The sequence below is a fragment of the Sus scrofa genome, chromosome 7, assembly GCF_000003025.6.
Source record: "Sus scrofa isolate TJ Tabasco breed Duroc chromosome 7, Sscrofa11.1, whole genome shotgun sequence".
Taxonomy (NCBI): domain Eukaryota; kingdom Metazoa; phylum Chordata; class Mammalia; order Artiodactyla; family Suidae; genus Sus; species Sus scrofa.
The window spans coordinates 98,058,491-98,080,771 of record NC_010449.5 but is presented as its reverse complement, the minus strand read 5'-3'; the positions used below and the strand labels follow the sequence as shown (position 1 = coordinate 98,080,771).

The 22,281-nt window shown below is 46.6% G+C and overlaps 1 protein-coding gene across 2 annotated transcripts; it reads left to right on the top strand.

Annotated features, from left to right (window-relative positions):
• On the top strand, nt 5,950-18,487 carry PROX2 (prospero homeobox 2). 2 transcript variants are annotated; one of them, XM_001924492.3, is made up of 5 exons: nt 5,950-7,260; nt 8,951-8,959; nt 11,423-11,521; nt 13,367-13,561; nt 15,059-18,487. In XM_001924492.3, exons 1-5 carry the CDS (start codon nt 5,950-5,952, stop codon nt 15,242-15,244), a joined length of 1,800 nt encoding a protein of 599 aa, XP_001924527.1. In that variant the 3' UTR covers nt 15,245-18,487. The 2 variants fall into 2 exon arrangements, with proteins under 2 accessions (XP_001924527.1, XP_013844624.1); XM_013989170.2 differs by lacking the exons at nt 8,951-8,959; nt 11,423-11,521 and having other exon boundaries at nt 5,950-6,697; nt 13,365-13,561.

Genomic DNA, 22,281 nt, shown 5'->3' with positions numbered 1-22,281 from the left:
GTGGCTCTGGCATAGGCTGGGCGGCTACAGCTCCGATTGGATCCCTAGCCTGGGAACCCCCATATGCCGAGGGAGCGGCCTTAGAAAAGGCAAAAAGACCAAAAAAAAAAAAAAAAAAAAAAAAAAGTTTAAGATGTGTCTAATATTTAACCCAGAATTTCCACTTCTAGAAATGTAACATCAGAAAATAATAGGGAGTTCCCGTCGTGGCGCAGTGGTTAACGAATCCGACTAGGAACCATGAGGTTGCGGGTTCGGTCCCTGCCCTTGCTCAGTGGGTTAACGATCCGGCTTTGCCGTGAGCTGTGGTGTAGGTTGCAGACGCAGCTCGGATCCCGCGTTGCTGTGGCTCTGGCGTAGGCCGGCAGCTGCAGCTCCAATTAGACCCCTAGCCTGGGAACCTCCATATGCCGCGGGAGTAGCCCAAGAAATAGCAAAAAAAAAAAAAAAAAAAAAAAAAAGAAAATAATAGGATAAGTTTCCAAGGCTATAGGAGTGTTCATCCCATTACTATTCCTAATAACAACAGCTAACACATCAGCAATTTACTGCGTGCCAGGAATTGTTCTAAAAAAATGGCATATGTTGGCCATTCCCTTCGTGGCTCAGCGGTTAAGAAACCCGACTGGGATCTGTGAGGATGTGAGTTGGATCCCTGGCCTCACTCAGTGGATTAAGGATCCAGCCTCGCTGTGAGCTGTGGTGTAGGTCGCAGACGCGGCTCTGATCTCCAGTTACTGTGGACGAGCTCAGTGTTTTCAGTGAAGCAAAAACCAGCAAGAATGTCTCGAGGTCAGCAACCGGAAATCCAGCCAGACTGTGCTGCGGTGCGGTGCCCAGAGACGTTTACACCCTCCTCTGTGGACAATCATGGAAACTCTGCGTCTCGGCAGCCGAGAAACAGGAAACGTGCGGGGGCCAGCCTGTGGCCCAGAGCCCTTTATCTGGGTGTGGCGTAAAGCAGTAATGCTTTCTGTTTGAAAATTACCTAGCAGCGTTGTCACATTCGCTGATACAAGTAGCCATTGTCACAACCTTTTTAAAACAGGTTTACTGCTTTTCTTAGATTATGAAAGTAACACAGGATCATTTTACTTTCCAAATGTAGAAATGTATTAAGAAAAGAGGAAAGACACTTATAATACTGCCTCCCAGAAAAAAAAAAAATTACAGCTATCATTTTGGTGTTCGTCATTTTTTCCAAACTTGCACTTGGTGCAAGGTACACGGTTATAAGGTGTCAGGAGGGCTCTCCTGTGGCTTGGATAGTAAGCAGGGAGATTCAACTTCTTTTTTGATGTTTTGCTGTTTTGATATTAAAAATCCCACACGCTTCTGCTGGCTAATAGTCTGCGTAGACACAAGGTGGGGGGGTGGGTGAGGGAAAGGGAGGGGTGGGCAGGGCTCCTAGAGCCTAGCACCTCAGAAGAAAGCCTGGGGGCTGGTGGTGGCCACTCCAGATGGGGGCCTGGTGTTGGTTTCGCAGGCTAGCTGCCAGGCTGCTGCTTCCCCAAGGCTCTCCGGGCCAGGTCTCGGGTGATCATGCTGCTGGATGCCTGGGGAGACCCCAAGTGCTGAGCCTCGTCTCTCACTCTAGTACTTATGCCTTCTGGGGTACACAAACTATGTGGAACACCAGAAACAGCACCTTAACTAGCCCACAAGGGAGATTTGGTAGTCAGTGATTCTATGCTCTTCTGTCTTCTTCTTTTTTAATCTGGCTCTTAATTTTTTTTTGTTTTTTTTTTTTTTGTCTTTTTTGGGGCTGCAGCAGCGACATATGGAGGTTCCCAGGCTAGGGTTGAATCCAAGCTGTAGCCGAGAGCCTAGTCACAGCCACAGCAACACCAGAACCCAGCTGTGTCTGTGACCTACACCACAGCACATGGCAATGCTGGATCCTTAACCCACTGATGGAGGCCAGGGATCGAACCAGAGTCCTCATAGATACTCATTAGATTCATTTCCACTGAGCCATGACTGGAGCTCCTGTCTTCATCTTTTTGTACTGATATTGTTTCATGCCCAAGGCTCTGTGCTATGTGCTAGAGGTATCTGAAATAACGCACCTCTAATGAGGACACAAAAGTCAGTCTATATGAAGTGCTTAGAGAACAACTTATTTAAGAGTCAGCAAAAATCCAGTGACAATAGGCTGTCAGGCGCTCCGTGGGGACACGAGGAAGGCACACTGATCATTTGAGGGAATAGCTGATACTTCAGTCGGATTTTGAGAGAGGAGTAGAGGTTTGTCAGGTGGAAAATTGGGAGAAGAGCCTTCCAGGGGAGGGGACAGTAAGCGCAAGCACGTATTGAGGGTGGTGGCTCCAAAGGAGTTAGAGTAAGACCATGAGCAGCTGAGACGTCTTGAACCTGACGGTCCATAGGAAGCTAGCAAAGGCTCTGAGTCCATGGAGGGGCAGAAGCAGACCTACACTTCAGAAAAGTAATGCCATTGACAATGCTGCTGAGAAAACCAAAATGATCCAAAGGGGGGGGTGCTCTCATCACCACATCTACCCACCTGCCAGCCCCTCCCCCTGCTACCACCAAGGCATCGAAGGTTCTCCCCTCTAAATTCCGCCCTCCTCATGTGCACCACACTGCATCCCCTCTCTCCTACCCAAGGACATGGGTCCAGAAATTGCCCTCCTCTTTCCTGTATTAACGAATAGTATCTCTCTACGACATCCCTGCCATCGGCCTTCCAATATATTGGTATTTCTCCTATCTTGTGCAACCCTCTTTTTTTAAATTTTTTTAAAAATTGAAGTATAGTTGATTGACAATGTTGTATTAGTTTTGGTTGCACAGCAAAGTGATTCAGTTACACATATATATCTACTTTTTCATATTCTTTTCCATTATAGGTTAGTACAAGATATTGACTATAGTTCCTGTGCTATAGAGTAGGTCCTTGTTGTTTATCTACTTTATATATAATACTGTGTATATGTGAATCCCAAACTCCTAATTTATCCCTCCCCACCCCCTGCCACTGTCCCCTTTGGTTTACCAAAGTTTGTTTTCTCTAAGTCTATTTCTGTTTTGTAAATAAGTTCATCTGCATCCTTTTTTTTTTTTTTTTAGGTCCCACCTATAATGTGATATATGGTATTTGTCTTGCTCTGACTTACCTCACTTAGTTAGATCATCTCTAGGTCCTTATTGGATGGCATTATTTCCTTCTTTTTTACAGTAATACTCCATTCTGTATGTATCCCACACCTTTTTTTTTAGGGCTTCGCCTTCGGCATATGGAGGTTCCCAGACTAGGGGTCAAATTGGAGCTACAGCTGCTGGCCCATACCACAGACACAGGAACGCAGGATCCAAGCTGCGTCTGCGACCTACACCACAGCTCACAGCAACACCGGATCCTTAACTGACTGAGCGAGGCCAGGGATCAAACCCGCATCCTCATGGATACTAGCTGGATTCATTTATTCATCTGTTGATGGATATTTAGTTTGTTTCAACGTTTTGGCCATTGTACATAGTGCTGCTATGAAAATTGGAATGTATGTATCTTTTTGAATAACAGTTTTCTCTGGAGATACACCCAGGAGTGCGCTTGCTGGATCATGTGGTAGCTCTATTTTCAGTTTTTTAAGGAAATGCCATACTGTCCTCCACAGCGGCTGCACCCATTTACATTCCCACCAACAGTGAAAACCTCTCTCTCTTTCTAGCTACCGTTCTATGTCTCTCCTCCTTATAAAACACCTTTAAAAAGTTGTCATAGTCAATGTCACCAATTCCTCCTCTTGTCCTCTCCATAAAATTCACTCCAACCAGGCTCCTCCCCTTCCTCTGCACCAAAACTGCTGTGATCAAGACCCCAAATGACTCTGATCAACACCTTGAATTACTAATTTGAACCATCAACTCACACTCCCATGTGATGTGACCTCTCCTCCTCCAAGAAACACTTTTTTCACTTGGCTCCCTGGACCTCACACACCCCTAGAGTTCTTCTTCACTGATTGCTCCTGTTTCCTGCTGGGGTCCCCTCCTGCCCCTGCCTCCTCAGGTTCTGTCCCAGGACGAAGACCTCACCGCCTGTTCCTCTCTATCTGCATTCACTCCTTGGTGAGTTTATCCATCTACACACCGGCAACCCTCAATTTTATCTTTCTAGCCCAGATCTCCTTCACCAAACCCCAGGCTTAGTTATCCAACTGCATTCTCAACATCCCCATGTAGATGTCTAATAATTCTTTCAAACTTATTACATCCCAAACCAGGCTCCTGATATTTCTCCCCAAGCCTGCTCCTTCCACAGCCCTCCCCACCTCAGTTCAGGTGCTTCCCACCCTCCAGGCCAAACACTTCGGAGTGATTATCAGCGATACTTCTTTTTCTCTTGGGCCTCATGTCCAATCTGCTAGTAAATCCCATTGGCTCCAACTTTGACATATATCCAAGATCTGACGCAACATCCCATTGCTGCCACCCTGGTCCAAACCGTCTCACCTGGATTACTATCACTGAGATGATCACAAGAGCCTCCTGAATAGACTCTTTGTTTCAACCCTTGCCCCCCTCCCCCTAGTTTATTCCCCACCTAGTAAAGAATGATCTTTTTAAAACTAAATAAGGCCAGGAGTTCCCATCGTGGCTCAGTGGTTAACGAATCCGACTAGGAACAATGAGGTTGCAGGTTCAATCCCTGACCTCACTCAGTGTGTTAAGGATCTGGGGTTGCCATGAGCTGTGGTATAGGTGGCAGACATGGCTCAGACCCTGCGTTGCTGTGGCTCTGGCATAGGCTGGTGGCTACAGCTCTGATTAGACCCCTAGCCTGGGAACCTCCATATGCCGCAGGAGTGGGCCTAGAAAAAGACAAAAAAAAAAAAAAAGATAAAACTAAATAAGGCCATATTGCTCATTACCTTTCAATGGGCCCTCGTTCATCCCAGAGCTTTTATCTCTTGTGCTTCTTCTTCACAACAGTTATCACAACCTGAAAATATACTTACTGATTCTTTCTTCCCCTGCTAGAATCCAGCTCCGCAAGAGCAAGGCTGCTGTCTTGTTCATCACCGACTATCCAAAAGCCCAGAAGAAGGCCTGGTGTATAGTCGGTGCTTAATAAGTGCTGTGAAATGTTGAACTATGACTGCGTAATCTGATTCTTCCAGGAGCGAGACAGAGTTGTGGTCAAACAGTAGGTTCTCAAACTTTAGTTTGCTTATTTCAAAGGCAGGTGCCTTGGCCCCGGGCAGCTGAGGGATTCTGATTAAGCAGGACTGGTGGACCCATTGAATTTGCTATTTTTAACAAGTGGGCAGGGTGATTCTGTTCCAGATTGTCACTCTGAATCCAGAAACATCTTGTTCTGATTCCAGCCTCGCACTAACTGTAGGGAGGTAACTTAACTCCTCTGAGCCTGTTTCCTTATGTGTAAAATAGGAATGACCACATTCCTTCAGAGCTGTTAGGAGAATTCAGTTGGGTAATGCATGTAATGTTCTTGGCACAATGCAGTTATGCCGTTAGCTGCCATTTCTGTTGTTATTATTATTATGGATTATTTTCCTGTTACCCCGGCAGAAGAATCTTCTCCTTAGAGGATCGCTCTTAGGAACTTCCTCCCCAAAGTGTGGTCTGGACCAACAGCATCACCTGCGAGTTGATTACGAAGGCAGATTCTCTGCCCCACCCCAGACCTGCTGAGTCAGAATCTGCATTTTAACAGGATTCAAAGGGGATCCTTCCACACAAACAAGTTTGAAAAGTGTGTTCAAAGTCACAGGTACTGTTTTCTCCTGTCTCCCATTTCAGAGTCTGCCCAGGAGGTGAATAAGCCCTGGGACTCCGGAGTCTGAATCCTTCCTCCAAGTGAAGAGGAGAAGCCCCCAGCTCCCGGGTGCACCTCCCGCTGAGAACCTCAGGAGGAGGGATTCTCTCACGTGACCCTGACTAACAGCCTCTGTGGAGCTAAGGATGGATCCAAACTCCGGCTTGCTTGCTCATCCGTCCCAGGCCTGCTCGCACCGGGCCGAACCGTGTATGGAAGATGGAGGGAGCCCGGCCCCTGGGGAGCAGGGCAGACACTCTCCCTTTCCCTGGACCCAGGCCCCCAGCTCCAGCCTGGCCGACCCTGACTGGTTTTGGGATGAGCACGTCCAGGCAAAGAGGGCCAGAGTAGAGACCATTGTCCGAGGCATGTGCCTCTCCCCTAACCCTCTGGTGCCAGGCAGTGCCCCAGCCAGGGACAGCCCCTGCTGCCCAGAGAAGGCCCAGGAGCGGAAGAGGAAGCAGAGCCTTCCTGCGCAGCAAGGCCCCCTGAGGCCAGGCCCTGCCGGGGACCGGGGCAGCAGGAAGGGGAGCCCTCGGGTGAGAGAACAGCTTCACCTGCTGAAGCAACAGCTAAGACACCTGCAAGAGCACCTCCTGCAGGCTGCTGAGCCCAGGAGGGCCCAGGAGGGCCCAGGAGGCTGTGACACGGGGACGGGCCCTCTGAGGGTAAAGCAGATGAATGGCTATGGGTCTCAGCCCTGGGCTATGGACAGTGACCACCTCCAGGGTTCCAGCGGGGCCCTCTCCAGGGTGGAGAAACAGACCGTGTCTGAGGTCACATATCAGTCTGAGGAAGCCAGGTTCCTTCCTTCTGGAGCACGGGCTTTGCTGGTGATTCTGAAGAAAGAATTGACGGGGGCAATATCCCAGGCTGTAGACTCAGTATTACAAAAGCTGCTACTGGATCCACCAGGGCCCCTGACTCAGCTGAGCAGACGCTTCCAGGGGCTGGTGCCAGACGAGCCGTCATCTCCTGAGGCAGGTGCCTGGAAAGACCAACTTTCTCCGGCTGCCTTGCCCAGGAGGGCCCAGCCACAGGTGGGGGGGCCGCTGGGAAACTTGCCTCTGGCCAAGGCTCTAGATTCTCCCAGGTTCCCCGTCTCTCCAAGAATGCTCCCCAAACCCTATCCGGGTCCCCCAGCAAACTGTCCCTTGACTGTGCCTGCCCACGTCCAGGAAGATCAGACTGTCAGCCAGCTCCTGGGCCAGGGACCCGGTGGCCACTGGAGCAGCAGTCTTCCCCAGGACTCGTCTCCCCAGAGTCACCCCTCGTCGGAGGCGGCCCTGCGACCTTGGGGAGCTGCCACATTGCGACCGCTGGCTCTGAGCCGGCAGCAGTGCCCCTGGCCCTTCATGGCCTCCTGTCTGGAAAGACTGCCCATCATTCCCTCGGTGAAAATGGAGCAGGGGGGCCCGCAGGCCGCCATGGACGCCCTTCCTTTCTCTTCAGCCCACGTATCCTTTACTAGTCACTGACGTTCTCATTGTCACAGCCCAGAGAAACAGGAGCCCGAGACAGGACAATGAGGGGAGGTGGGAACAAAGAACTACCTGGCGTAGGGAACAGCTCGCTTCCCCAGTGGTCTCCTTACTAAGTCTTTCGGGCCCACTCAATCCCTAGGCTCATATATGTTATCTTCCCAAGAAAGCAGTGTCCACATTCTGGGATTTAAGGATGCTGGAAAGTTCCTTTCCCTTCCTCCCTGACACATCAGATTCTACCACTACTGACTTAGTCTTTTGGGTCTGAAAGGATGTGTTTGTTTTTAAACCCGAGGGGGCTCCCCCCAAACAACAAGTACCCTATGGAAGGAAGAACCCCACCATTTGGTGGTCAGCTGCTCATACGCCTTGGCAGAGCGCATTAAAGGAATGGCCTCCTCTGTGGCTTGGCTCTTGAAAGCTCTTGGCTCCATAGGCAAAAGGCCTGCACTGGCTAGACAACTAATGGGGAAGATATGAGGGACCAGAAACTTCCAGGGCAGGTGGAAAGGGGGAGGTTTTCTTCAGGGACTAGACCCAAGGCAGCTGAAAGGGGTGAGAAGACTTCAGCTTATGGATTAGCTTCTAAGATGCAGCCGTGATGGAGAGAACCCGGGGCTGCGCGTATGAGTAGAGAAAGGAGGAAAGCTGCAGAGCTCAGGCTGGTCTACAGGGGTCTGAATCTTATTGTATCATCTTTGCAACCCTTAGGCAGACCCCGTTCTTAAACAGTTTTTTCCCATGGGGAAAGCTGCAGAGCTCAGGCTAGTCTACAGGCGTCTGAATCTTATTGTATCATCTTTGCAACCCTTAGGCAGACCCCATTCTTAAACAGTTTTTTCCCAGAGTAACGCTTCCTCAAGATGTTAATAGTTGTTGAATTAGCAGAAAAAGTAGCTCGGGTAAACACTGGGTTAGTTCCATTACTGCAGGACTTCTCAGAGCCTTGAACATGCTGAAGTCCAATGCAAAGCTCTAAGAGGAGAATGTCTGCAGCCCCAAACTCATATGACCAAAGAACCCTTTTCCCTAACAAGCATCTTGTAGGACTAAAGTTCCTGAGGACAGATTTGGATGTTGCTTTTTTAGTGAGCTCAGCTCATGCTGCTGCTTCTCACAGACAACCTTCAATCGAATCTCCGTGTCTGTGGGGTCACACCACTAGGTGTGAACAGCCATTCTCTACCAGGCAAGCTGTAATGAGGGCGGCAGGATGGGGTGGAACAGCTCATTGCCACACCAGGGCCAGCCAGCTCTTGTGTCTTAAATGCTATGAGCGCCCCCTGCTGGTCATAGGTGTTGAAAACATTCCCAAAGCTTGGGCGCCCCTGGGTTGTTCCCTTTGCAGGCAGTGAGCAACACCACCACCAACATTAAAAGCACCTCACCAGCCACCAGTTCTTCTCCAGGCAGTAGGCACAGAGATATCAACATAGATAGATCTTCTTATCAGGTGACAGTCCTGTGTGAGAAAGACTGTATGTATGGGCCTCTGAGAGGCCACTGGTTAAGACTCCCTGTCAATGTCAGGCAGTGGTAGAAGAACCTCAAGAACTCAGTCCCCAAAGATTCTCTGCTTCCTTTGTGAGGGGCGTGCTTCCAATCCTCAGCCACCTCCTGTGGCCTGGCCCTGCCTCATGATAGGAGGATTGGGCTCAGAGAGCTCCAGGAAGTTGCAGGGCCAGGCTACCTGGGTCTGGCTGCCGGCTCAGGTACTTGGCTACCTCTGGAATGATTTGGAGCCCCGAGGCAGCATCCTGGCCCAATTACTTCCTCATTCCAGCCCTAGAGGCTTTTTGCTTTGAGCCATGAAAGGCCAACCTAAAAGCAAAATGCTTTGTCTTTTTTTTTTTTTTTTTTTAAGGGCCACTCCCAGGCATATGGAAGTTCCATGCTAGGGGTTGAATTGGAGCTGCAGCTGCCAGCCTACACCGCAGCTCATGGCAACACCAGATCCTTAAGCCACTGAGTGAGGCCAGGGATGGAACCCACATCCTCATGGATACTAGTCAGGTTCGTTATCACTGAGCTACGATAGCAACTCCAAGAGCAAGATGCTTGGAAGTGTAAAAGACATTTCACATTCACAGGCCATCCCTGTGAAGAGCAGGTGTGGCAAGGAGACACTGTTGAGGGCAGCGTTTACTGCACACCTTCTCTGCGACAGGCACTGCGGCCAGCAGTTCAGGTGTTTACCAGCACTTCGCCCTAATTCTGACCCTCAAAAGACTCTGAAAATCTCTATGTTTTTTTCCCCATCTATATGATGGGAACTCTCTTGGTTGCAAAACCTGACCTGCTCTGATAGGCTATTTATAGACTATCTCACTTCGCATAACTAGTCATTGATTTTGCTATGGAAATATTAAACTCTTGGATGAGAGTCCCGCCGTCAACCCTTCTGCAAGGGTTAAGTAACATATTACACGTGCCAGATGCACATCAAATAACAGGGATTCTGAAATCTGGCCTCCATTTGGCCCAGTGTTTCAGATAAGGGCTTGTGGGCCCGTGTTATCTCACAATCCTCAGGCATCCACTCTGAGAGGTAGGGACAGAGAAGCAAACTAACTTGCCCAAAGTCAAACAGACATACGCAGAGCCAGGACTCAAACCCAGCATCTGATTGCCAAGCACATGCTTCAATTCTATAGTTTAGGAATGAAGCCCAGAGAAGGTAAGCGGCTTGCCCCCAGTCACACAGGGAATGGGTGGCAGAATCAGGATCTGAAACTGGATTTCTGGACTCTCAAGCCAGGATTCTTTTCACAGCATTTATGAATCTGTAAAAAGGATAAGAAGTAGGGGCAAGGGGGCAGGGGGCAGGGGCCTCCTGGGCAGCAGCCTGGGTGCCTGGGCCAGCTGTAACAGTAATCAGTAATAAATCAGGGCAACGGATGTATCCCACTGCGAAGTCTTAATTGTCCTAAAGCTACACCTCTTAGGCCTGAGCTCCTACTCTGTATAATGCTTCTCACTAGGATTGCTCCTGGATATGCTAAGTGTTCTTATGTAAGAATCTTTATTTCCCTCCCACCCTGTGCTAGTTTTTCATACCACAGCCCCCTGCTCTTGTCAGAGGAGAAGGAATCTGTTCCCAGAAGGAGGGATGTGTTGGAACAGAATTTCCATATTTTTCTGTGGATTAAGGTTGACTATTTAATCACTCACTCATTCCTTTATCCAACAAACATTTATTGAGCACCTACTATATTCCTAGCATTGGGCTAGGCACTTGGAATACAAAGATGAAAGGAGAAGATTCCTTGCACTCAAGGAGCTCACAGTCTAAACGGGGAGACAAACATGCAATAAAAATTCCAATAACGTCATTGTTACAAAAGAGGTTTATGCAAAGAGCATTGGTAGCCCAGGATAAGGAAAGCCTGATCTGGCAAAGGAAAGGTTTCACAGAGGAGGGAGCATCAGAGCTGAGATGGGAAGGATGAGGAAGCTCTGCCAGGCAAACAGATGGCAGGTACAGCCCAGCAGTTCAACTTCTTGAACCAAAGCAAGCTGTGATCCAGTGCTCAGTCTGGTAGGATGCTTCTTGGTGTTACCACTGCAAAGGCGAAGATGAGAGCCAGAATGGGGACCATCTAGTTGACTCCTCTCGTTTTACAGAGGAGGACAGCGAGGAGACAGAGAGAGGAAGTACATCTCTACTTGGGGTTTTGAGGTGGTTTATCTGGGAGAGAGTTGCCATCTCTTCCCATCCTATTTTTTTTTTTTGACCTTTTGGGATTGGATTTATTTCACTCAGCATAATGCCCTGGAGGTCCATATGACTTGTTGTATGTATCATCTTTCCATCCTGTTGTGAAAGGACACACACAGAGAGTGCAACAAACAGTATTCTGTATCACACATGCAATAGAACGTTTACACATCAAAATGTCTTTTAAATTCTGCAACTTTACTGTACATATGTGGTCTTCAGCATCTGGAAAGGAAAAGCTTATCCGATCATACTTGCCAGAGACAGAAAAATGGAGCAAATACACCATTCAGCCAGAAAAAAATAAAAACAAAATAGAAACCATGAGGAACAGGGCAATTTACCATTTGGATAATTTGACAAAATTACTTGCTAAACTGGTATTCGTTTTCCTTGACACTGGGATAAATCCAGGAGGGCCTCAATCCTGGTCACTTGAAGAAGGCCAAACTCATGTTTTTCTTCACCCGCTATCCCAGCTCCAACCTCCTGAAGGCTTATTTCCCTGATGTTCAGGTAAAGTCCAGTGCAGTTTCAGCTTCTGCGAAACTCCCACGGGCAGCGGGTTTTTCTCATGTGAGGCAAGGCCTAGGTCAGCACAGGGGCATTTGAGCTCCCCTTCATGCTGTGGTGGAATCGGCGGCACTTCTGGTCTGGGCTGAGAAACTGCCTGAATAAGCAGGAGTCACTTTGGGGCGGGAAGGTTGGGTATCTGAATTTAAGCTCTGAGCCAGAGATCGACATGGGGAAGGAGGGAGTGGGGTGGGGTAGAGAGAACCATTAGTAAATGGCATATTTGGCCTAGTGGTCTGTCTTTGCTGGGAACATTATGAAAAGGAAAGAGTATCAAGCTGCACCCTGTCACTGTCAAATTTACATTCAGACAGTTGTGCTTCAAAAGTGAGGGAAGGTGCATACAGATCAAGGGTGACAATAAGAAAACTCAAGCTCTGATGGTTGGAACCAGAACTTGCCTGTTTCCATAGTTTCGGAGGGCCTCTTTCACCCTAGGTGTTGGGTAGGGGCTCTTAATACTTGGTGTCTATATTATTCCTTTGTGATTTTTAAGCTCTTTCCCGTACATCCTGCTGCTTGGTTGACTCCTGCACCTAGCTCTCATTTTGATTCATGCTGCAACTCCAAGTTGCTGATAAATGGTTCTCTGATCTACACCTCTACCCCCTTCCCCTGGCTCTTTACCTGGCAGAGGGCTCTGGGGCTGCCATGCAGTCTTCCTGGGTGTAGGACAAGCTGGGGCCACACTAGCCTTATCCCTGGACCCTCCCAAAGTCACACTTAGACGAGAGTGAGAAACCTTTATAAATCTAGGCTATAAGAAACATTCATCTTCTGGAAGTTCCCTTCATGGCTCAGTGGTTAACCATCCTGACTAGGACCCATGAGGATGTGGGTTTGATCCCTGGCCTTGCTCAGTGGGTTAAGGATCTGGTGTTGCCGTGAGCTGTGGTGTAGGTCACAGACGAGGCTCAGATCTGGCATTGCTGTGGCTGTGGTGTAGGCCAGCAGCTGTAGCTCCAGTTAGACCCCTAGCCTGGAAACTTCCATCTGTCGAGAGTTCGGCCCTAAAAAGCCAAAAAGAAAGAAAGAAAGAAAGATTTTGTGTGTGTGACTTTTTGTATATTTTTAGGGCCATACCCACGGCATATGGAGGTTCCCAGGCTGGGGGTCTAATCGGAGCTGTAGCCACCGGTCTACGCCACAGCCACAGCAACGCAGGATCCAAGCCTCGTCTGCAATCTACACCACAGCTCACAGCTGGATCCTTAACCCACTGAGTAAGGCCAGGGATCAAACCCGCAACCTCATGATTCCTAGTTGGATTCATTTCTGCTTCACCATGACAGGAACTCCAAGAAACATTTATTTTCTAATGGGCATTATGGCTAATTGAGACGTTTCTGTCTATAACTGAATAGACTTAGAAAGTAGCCGTGCTTTTTTTTTTTGTCTTTTTGCTATTTCTTGGGCTGCTCCTGTGGCATATGGAGGTTCCCAGGCTAGGGGTCGAATCAGAGCTGTAGCCACTGGCCTACACAACAGCCTCGCAATATGGAATCCGAGCCGTGTCTGCAACCTACACCACAGCTCACGGCAACGCTGGATCCTTAACCCACTGAGCAAGGCCAGGGATTGAACCCGCAACCTCATGGTTCCTAGTCGGATTCTTTAACCACTGCACTATGACGGGAACTCCCTGTGCCTTCTTTTTTAAAGGAAGCCCCTTTTAGTGTTGGTTGAAGTACCTTTTGTTTACCTCTGTGCTGAACTGGAAGCTGACAGTTCTGACACCGAGCACCTCCTGGCAAACACCTGACTTCCTGGACCCTGTTGTTTGTACAGTTCAACCGCTGCATTACTTCCCAGATGATCAAGTGGTTCAGCAACTTCCGTGAGTTTTATTATATCCAAATGGAGAAATTTGCCCGGCAAGCAATTTCAGAGGGTGTCACCAATCCCAAAATGCTGGTGGTTCTCCGCGACTCCGAACTTTTTCGAGCTCTCAACATGCACTACAACAAGGGAAATGACTTTGAGGTAAGACCAGGTACTTGGGTCCCAGGAAGTCTGACGAGTGCCCTCCCTTTGTGATTGGAGTTTTAGAAAAGATCCTGTCCGTGTCCATGTCACTGGCAGCCAGGGCAGCCTGGGGCCAGGCTCTACCGTCTTTAAAGGTTACATATCTCTCCATATCTCTTAGGCAACAGGCGGATGCCGCAAACAGAACCTCTAGCCCGTCTTCATTCAGAAACTTAGCCAGAGGTCAGGTGTCATGCCATTTTAGGTAGCGCATCATGATGATGGTGTTTCAGAGCCTGTCGACCTTCTTGCCTTGGCACTGGGAGGCCCAGGACGAAGTGCCGGCCTTAGCCGCAGCCCCTAGGCCTGGCCTAGGTTTTCTTTACAACAGTTTCCGTTCTTCCCATCATTTAGCTCTTATCTTTATTCTTCATTGAACAGTTTTTATCTGTGGGCCTTCCATGGCAAATCACCTCAAATCCTTTCTGGCAATAATAAAAAATACTCAAGCTTCCCAGTCCGTTGGGGATCTCTGTGAAGGCACACTGGTGGTACCTTAGAGGTAAAGCATCAGAAAAGGGTGGGCAAGAGGCCTGCGTGCCATTGGTGAGACCGCGTAATCTTCCTTGTGTGGTGCTGACAGCGCTGTAAGGCTGGCATCTTGCTCTGCAGATGCCGGGCGTGTCTGGTCACCCCCTACAGACCTTCCTCACTTGACTGTGATCACAAAGAGCAGTGTATTGATGCTTCCAAGAAAGGGAAGAACTGCTGGCATCTACTGGTCGGATGCTCCATCAGAATGTGCTTGGAAACCTAAGCCTAGCACCTGTGGGGAAAATGGACCGTGCCTCCTTTGTGAGGCTCGTGGGAGGCAAGGCATGGGCTGGGGGCAGTGCTGCTATGTCTCTCCATGCGGGGGTGGTCCTTTGGCGGGCAGTGTGGCTAGCCCTGGGCCAGGCTGGATCTGGAGTTTCTGCGAGATGTCCCATTGCTAACGGTGCTGGTCCGGGTGAGGTCCTGGAGCACAGCCTGGAGCTCCACCCCCAACCTCATGGTTGGCTTTGGAAGCAGGAATGATTCCAAGTCCTTTGAATCCAGTCCCAAATAATGCTGGAATGAGGTGCGACAGTTGTAAGCTTGGGGACGGTCCTTTCCACACGAGGCACTAAGGAAAAGAATACTAAAAACCTCTTTTGAACCCCAGATTTAATTTCAATCAAAGTCAGAGCTTCCCACTTACTAAACAGGTCACCCATCAATGGAATCAGCTACTCCTACAAAAGAGTGTCCCTAATACGCTTTGTCCTGGGGCTGTCTCATCGGTATCATTGTTTTAGGCTTGTATTTGATGAGGGAGCAAGGGATTCCTGGGGCTGCAAAAGTCAGGGGCCAGTAGAGCAGAGATGCTCTCATCAGCCCACCATTCCAGAACAGCATCAGATATGAGGTCAGCATGGTGCCAGTGCTTCACAGGTTCATGTCTTTTCTTTCTTGTGGGTCTCTTTGGGAATGCAGGTCCCAGACTGCTTCTTGGAAATTGCCAGCCTGACGTTACAGGAATTCTTCAGGGCTGTCTCTGCAGGCAAAGACTCAGATCCTTCCTGGAAGAAACCCATTTATAAAATTATTTCGAAACTGGACAGTGACATCCCAGAGATATTCAAATCTTCCAGCTATGCCCAGGAGCTGTTTCGGAATTAAGATCCCACAGAGTGAGGAGTGACTGGACTGGGTTTCCAGAGGTTGTCTTCAATGGCAGTCAGTACAGCTGTAGTCATATAAAAAAGGGCATAAGGAGAAGCTCTTCAAATAGGACTAGCACATTTTTGATCATATATTTTCCAGAATTATCAGAGATTTAACATTATCTATAAAATAATGTAAAAGGAACACAACAGTTTGGAACCAGAAGATATAAATCTCCGTTCCACTGTTTCCAGGTATCATGACCCCGGGAACTTGCAGGAATATCTGCCTCCTTAAGACGAGGTTGTAAGGAAAAAAGATACGTCCTAAAGAGCTCTGAGAAAGTTACCACGCAAATGGTATTTGTTCCCCCTTCTGCTTTCAGATAAGGTTATCTTATTTGGGGTTTTCACACATTGCTGTTTTTAGCTATCTAGTCATTAAACTCCATTTATTTGCAAGGTACTCAAATACATTACCTTTAAGCTTTTTACCCTGAAAAGTAGGAATTATCTTCATTTTAAAAATAACCATACAGAAGTTTTAGAATTGTGAGACAAGCTGCCAAAGGCTGGGAGGCGAGGGCATTCGGGTTGGCAGGGGCAGTCAGGAGTGTGGAGAAGCCCACGATTTTTTGGATGCCAGGCTGTGCACGGACCACCTCGTGCAGCCGCCCATGCTCTCACACAGGCCGCCATCCCCGACTGGCAATCAGCACTGATGCTGCACTGTCTCCTGACAACCCCTCCTAGCACTCAGGAGTGCTCCATCACCCAGGTGTCCACTGGCCATTCCAGCGAAGCCAACACAAACTTTCTGCAGGACTGAGTGTTGCTGCACATTCATTTGCCTCCTGGAAGAGTTTATCAGCTGGATAACCCAGATGGTCTCCAGTTGACTGATGCAATTAATGCCCCAACCTCCTATGTGCGGAGGAAACTGAGCTTCAGACCATGGCAGCTAGAAAGGGCCTTAGGGGCTCACTTGGCCCACCCCGCTTAAACAAGGGAGGAGGAGACTGAAACCCAGACGGGAGGCTTTGCACAGCCTGTGCACAGCCTCACAGACGGAGAACAGTGTACTTAGGACAAATACAGCCTCATACACAGAAACAGAAATTCTCTGCTCCATAAGGCCATTACAGCCCGGGGTCAGTCTTTCAGAGATAAAGGAATGCGTGAGATCAACATTTTTTCGCTACTGGCCCAACACAAATTGCGACGTGCTCTGAGCACATAAGCCAGACATCTGCAAAGCTGAGTAACGACATCTAGCTTCCAACTAGTCAGAATCAAGTCTTGGAAAGTGCTGCCAAAGGCGCTCAGGCCCGAGTGGGCATCACAGAGAGCTCAAGCTCCGTGTTCTGATTAAGGAGTGTTTCTGACTTCATCAGCTTTCTCCTTTCGCGTCTACAAACAACAAATGTCCATGTTCAACTACCCCACTTCCTTGACTTTTCAGATCAGCTGGATCAGGTGAAGTGAAATCCCTAAATTACTGCTGGATGTATCAAATGAAAAGGCAGGAAAGACGACTTTCTTTTGAATGTTCTCTTATTCCAAACAGCTAAGAGGAAAAACAAAACAAACATACTCAGCCCAAACCAATCTTCTCAGGTTGTTTTAAAGTTATTAAGTGTCCTCAGCACATTCACTTGCACTCAGATGATCTTTGCCCTATTTTCTCCCACAATGTTCCCTTTACAGAAATGAAGGGCTCTGCCAAGGCTGAGTCTTAAAAGTAAGCAAGCACTGAGTATCCTGAGCAAGGGCAATCAGTTATCTGTGTTTGGAGACAGGAGAGGAACCCGCCGTCCAGAGTGACATTACATAGTTATTTAAGACATGCATGTGAAACAATTCCAAGTTCACATGATTGTCCAAATGGAGCAGCTATTTTCTGTCCCAAACCTGAAATTCATTAGTGTGTGTTTTAAACACTGAGCCAAGCCACCTCCAGGGCAGCGAACCTTGTCCCAGAGATCAATTAGATGAAATGTACAAGCTCAAATTGAAAACATTTGTGTACTAAGGTCTTTCCAGGAAGTGTTCTCTAACCACTGAGCTAAACACAGAAGAATGTATAAATATATACGCTCTGCCAACAACAGAATTCTATTTTATTATATTTTTCTCTTTCTTACAAGTGTGATGGGAACACATTCGGAGTGTAAGCTGAGCTGGTTGTGGTGCTCTTTTGGCAGTCATGATATTGCCAAAGGTCTGGTTGTTCTTTCCATCAAGGTGTATGTGGGCACTCTTTTCTCCCAAACAGACGTGTTCAGTGTCTCGTCAAACACTGCGTAATTGTCTAATCTTTCTTCGATGGATAGTACGGCCTGGACCGTGGTTTATGATAGAGGAGTGAATGTCCAGTTATCAATTAAAAGCAGGCAGTTAATTGGCATTCCATGCAGTCAAAGGGTCATTCAGCCCCTTTATTTCAAACACGGTTGCATTTACTCTACACAGCTCCAAATTGGATGCATACAGTGAAGAGGTCAAAATTATCTCCAGGATGTATAAGGCATACTTGAACTATTTCCTTTCCATCGAGAAGGACCACACGCGGCAGAGGTAGCACAGCACCCTTTAATAAAGTTCTGCACCCAAGACAGATTAAAAAAAAAAAAAAAACACCTGTCTTTGTTTGCAATGATGAAATGTAGAATCCTCAGAAAAAATAATTTAAAGCGTTCAAAACATAATTTTACATGTGAATTTAGAAAATATTTCTTTTTAAAATCCTTACACGATTTCTTGAAATTCCAGTAACCAGTTTCCTGGATGAAGTTTTACATATTCTAAATGTTTATAATCTTTTTTTTTAATTGGAGAATAACTGATCGACAATGTTGTGTTAGTTCCTGGTGTACAGCAAAGGGTAAATGTTCATAACCTTTGATTCTAGCTCTTTATAGTTTTGAGCCTTTGCTCTGTTAAGCAGATCAAACATAGCTTGATAAGGCATGCATTCAAAACGAAGGAGAGATTTCAAAAATCCGTTGATGTTTTTACACAAACTCTATTAGGTATTTGTATTTTGCATAATATAAGATCATTTTCTCAGGACTGAAAAACCAGGAAAGAAAATGAAATTGAGTGTCAGGCTGATGATTAAATGACATATGTTTGCATTTGAAAAGTGCTCTACAATTCTTTTTTTTTTTTGTCTTTCCGCCTTTTCTAGGGTCGCTCCCACGGCATATGGAGGTTCCCAGGCTAGGGGTCTAATCGGAGCCATAGCCATCAGCCTGCGCCAGAGCCACAGCAACGTGGGATCCAAGCCTCATCTGCAACCTACATCACAGTTCATGGCAACGCCGGGGAGAGAACCATTGAGCAAGGCCAGGGAGAGAACCCACAACCTCATGGCTCCTAGTCAGATTCATTAACCACTGCGCCATGATGGGAACTCCAGCTCTACAATTCTTAATCGCCTCAGGGCTCGATGCTCCGGCAGAGAGGATGAGCTTGTGACAACAAATACAATACTTCTCACGAAAGTATAAAAGGATTCTTGATTTAAGTATATACAACACAACCTGTAGAAAATGAGCTCTGGTTAGCTATTTGAGAGCCGTAATGCATGCTGTACTCCTGGGGCAGACCGTGTTACCTTTACTTAAAAATAAGTGCTAGGTGCTCACCTATGAAAAAAGATTAATTCATGAAAAGAGTATTTTTTCAGGGGAATAGACAATCCTTATAGACCAGAAGGTACTCTTTCAGACTAGATATACTTCAACAGTATAACCAAGGACCAGGAGTTGAATGCCCAATCACATTGTTTTAAAAAATCAGATGCTAGGCTCCAGAGGAAGAAGGGAACATCAGATGAAAGGCTGAGGGCGGGCAGAGACCATGGAGACAGCAGAGAACCATCCACTGCAACCCCACCTGCTCTACCTGTCCATCCACTCACTGGGGAGTCTGCCTTGCTTTACACCAAGGATCCTCTTGGGGTAATTTTGTTTCTCACAATCTTACCCCTTCACACACACAAACTTGTTTTGCCATTTCTGAATTCTCCAGAGGCACCCTTCAAACATCAGGTCCTAGTCTTTCCTCAGAAAACCCTTTTTCTCCCCATATGTACTGATTTCTGTGGCTCTCCTTGATAACGGCTTCTCTTTAAGTTTTGAAAGTAAGCAAGCACTGAGTACCTTAGGCAAGAAATTAGGAGTTCCTGCAGTGGCTTGGAGGTAACGAACCCGACCAGGATCCATGAGGACGCAGGTCTGATCCCTGGCCTTGCTTAGTGGGTTAAGGATCTGGCATTGGTGTGAGCTGTGGTGCAGGTCACAGACTAGGCCTGGATACAGCATTGCTGTGGCTGTGGTGTAGGCTGTCAACTGCAGCTTCAATTCGATCCCTAGCCTGGGAATTTCCATATGCTGCATGTGCGGCCCTAAAAACAACAAAACAAAACAAGAACAAGTTAGCTTTAGGCGAGAATGCGGTCTCTCCCCTTCCCACTCCCCTACTTTATCCTCAGTTAGCTGATTTGCTCCCCTTTACCTTCACTTCTCCCTCAACCAATATTTCCTGGTAGAGGACCGGGGTTAGGCGCATGAGTTCTGGAGCGACTCTTTATCCTGGCCCAAGCACCTGTCAGCTACGGCTCTGGGCAAGTTACTTACTCCCTTGGCTTCAGATTTCCCATTTATAAAACAGAGATAGTAAAATAGTACCTACCTCATAATACTACGTTTTAGGTAAAATCATACCGTTGAGATTCTCAGCACACTCCCAGCACACAGTATGTGCTCAGTAAATGTTAGCTACACTATTACTCAGCAGTCATAAACTGTTACCCAAATCATGAATGGCACTGATGTGTGACATTACTGATACAGAACATATTCTGAATTTTGTTTTTACTATAACCATGCATTAACATGGACTGGTATTTGTGATGATAGCATAAAGTGATGTGTTTACATTTTGTGAGAGGTAAAGAAAACAAAGCTTTTTTTTTTTTTTTTAAACTTGTGTTGTAAATTCTATATGCATCCCTCATTTACTCTTTTTTTTTTCCTTTTTTTTTTTTTAAGGCCACACCCAAGGTATATGGAGGTTCCCAGGCTAGGGGTCAAATAAGAGATATAGCTGCTGGCCTACACCACAGCCCCAGCAATGTGGGATCAGAGCCATGTCTGCAACCTACACTACAGCTCGCGGCAGTGCCAGATCCTTAACCCACTGAGTGAGCTTAGTGATTAAACCCATAGCCTCATGGATACTAGTTGGATTTGTTTCTGCTGCGCCACGATGGGAACTCCCTTCGTTTACTCTCTTTTAACAATCCTAGGTTGATGTGCTGCTTATCTGACACATGACACAACTATTACTGCCATTTGCTAGCTGGTTGCTGAGACATCAACCTGATTTTTTTAAATAGGCCAGTACAATACATTGCATTTCAACACCCTTTTAATCCGAAGCGTTGACTGATGTTAGTATTTCTAAAATCATTCAACTTGCCATCTGTGAGCAACTGCTTTTGGGGGCTCTATCCATATTCACTGTTTTTGGCTTGAGGATTTTCTGAATAACTTCTGTACAATTATTCAAAACATTCTTTTAGTTGTTCCACTTGTTAAAGAGGCTGGCTCACTGCTTTCTTGCTTGGGTGGGTGGGTTGGAGGAACGTTTATTGACATCACCCTGGTTTTCCTCTCTTAACATTTAAAATCCATGTTCGGGATTACATTTCTACAAAAATAAGCTTGATTTCTTATAATCTGACCCTTTTTTTTTTGGTTCTTTTCATTTGATAGTCATTAAAGTTATTTATTTTCTTCCTCTGCTATTTCATGATGATGGGCTGGCAAATATTTTTCAGAATATTTAAGACTCTAAATGTTTTTTTGGCTACTGTTTCTAAATAAACTGGCTTTTTCAAATCAAGATTTATGACACAATAGGATTATCAATTTGATGCTTTGCTGAATTCTCACTCTATTAAATCCCTAACAAAAAAACCCACAATTACATCTGGCAGAATGTATTCTTTATAAATATCCCAAAGCTGCTTTTGTTCAAGATGACTATCTTGGTGTTTAGACACTTCATTTCTCATCATATATCCCATTACTTCATCAGGGCTGAGCTTATTGACTCTGAACCAACCAGAACAAACTCCAGAAACTTTTTTTTTTTTTTGACTTTTAGGGCTGCACTTGTGGCATATGGAAGTTCCCAGTCTAGGGGTCAAATCAGAGCTACAGCTGCCTGCCACAGCCACAGCCACAGCCACGCAGGATCTCAGCTGTGTCAGCGACCTACACAACAGCTTATGGCAATGCCGGATCCTTAACCCACTGATCGAGGCCAGGGATTGAACCAGCATCCTCATGGATACTAGTTGGATTCATTTCCTCTGCACCACAACGGGAACTCCCTCCAGAACTCTTCTCTTGCCAAAAAAAGTGTCAGAAATAAGAATGTTTACAGAAGAGAATGGGGTGTAGGTACTAGAACAGAACACACATATGAATACTTTTTGCTAGATTGTAGATTTATCAGCAAATCCTTGGAATAGAAATCTTAACACTGGACTTACATTCCTACATACCTTGGTTTTCAAATACTAGATGCAAAGGTAATTAAAATCCTCATACCACGTGAATAGTAAATAAGATTATGCATCCTTAAAGTTCTAGAGACAGTAATGACTTAATGTGAGGCAGAGTTTAATATGTTGACAATGTTTAGAATATGCTATTAAGCAATGGTTTTCACTTCTTTATTATAGAACCATGCCTATTCACTTCAAACATATCAGGGCATTTCTCTGGTTGGCAGACAGTCTTCTCACTGTTTCAAGAACTAGGAAAGATGTACTGTTTATTGAGCAAATTTCAAATACTCTAAAACTTGGCCGAAAAAGAACTTCCTAGCATTCAGTCCATTGTTGTTGTGCCAGAATTGGTGAATTTTCCCCCAAATGAAGATCAATAGCAAAGTTTTATGCTTTGGGATATGTATGTATCGGTTCACTTTAAATGAAATGACCTACCTCCTCAGTGCATAGTTACTGAGAAATAC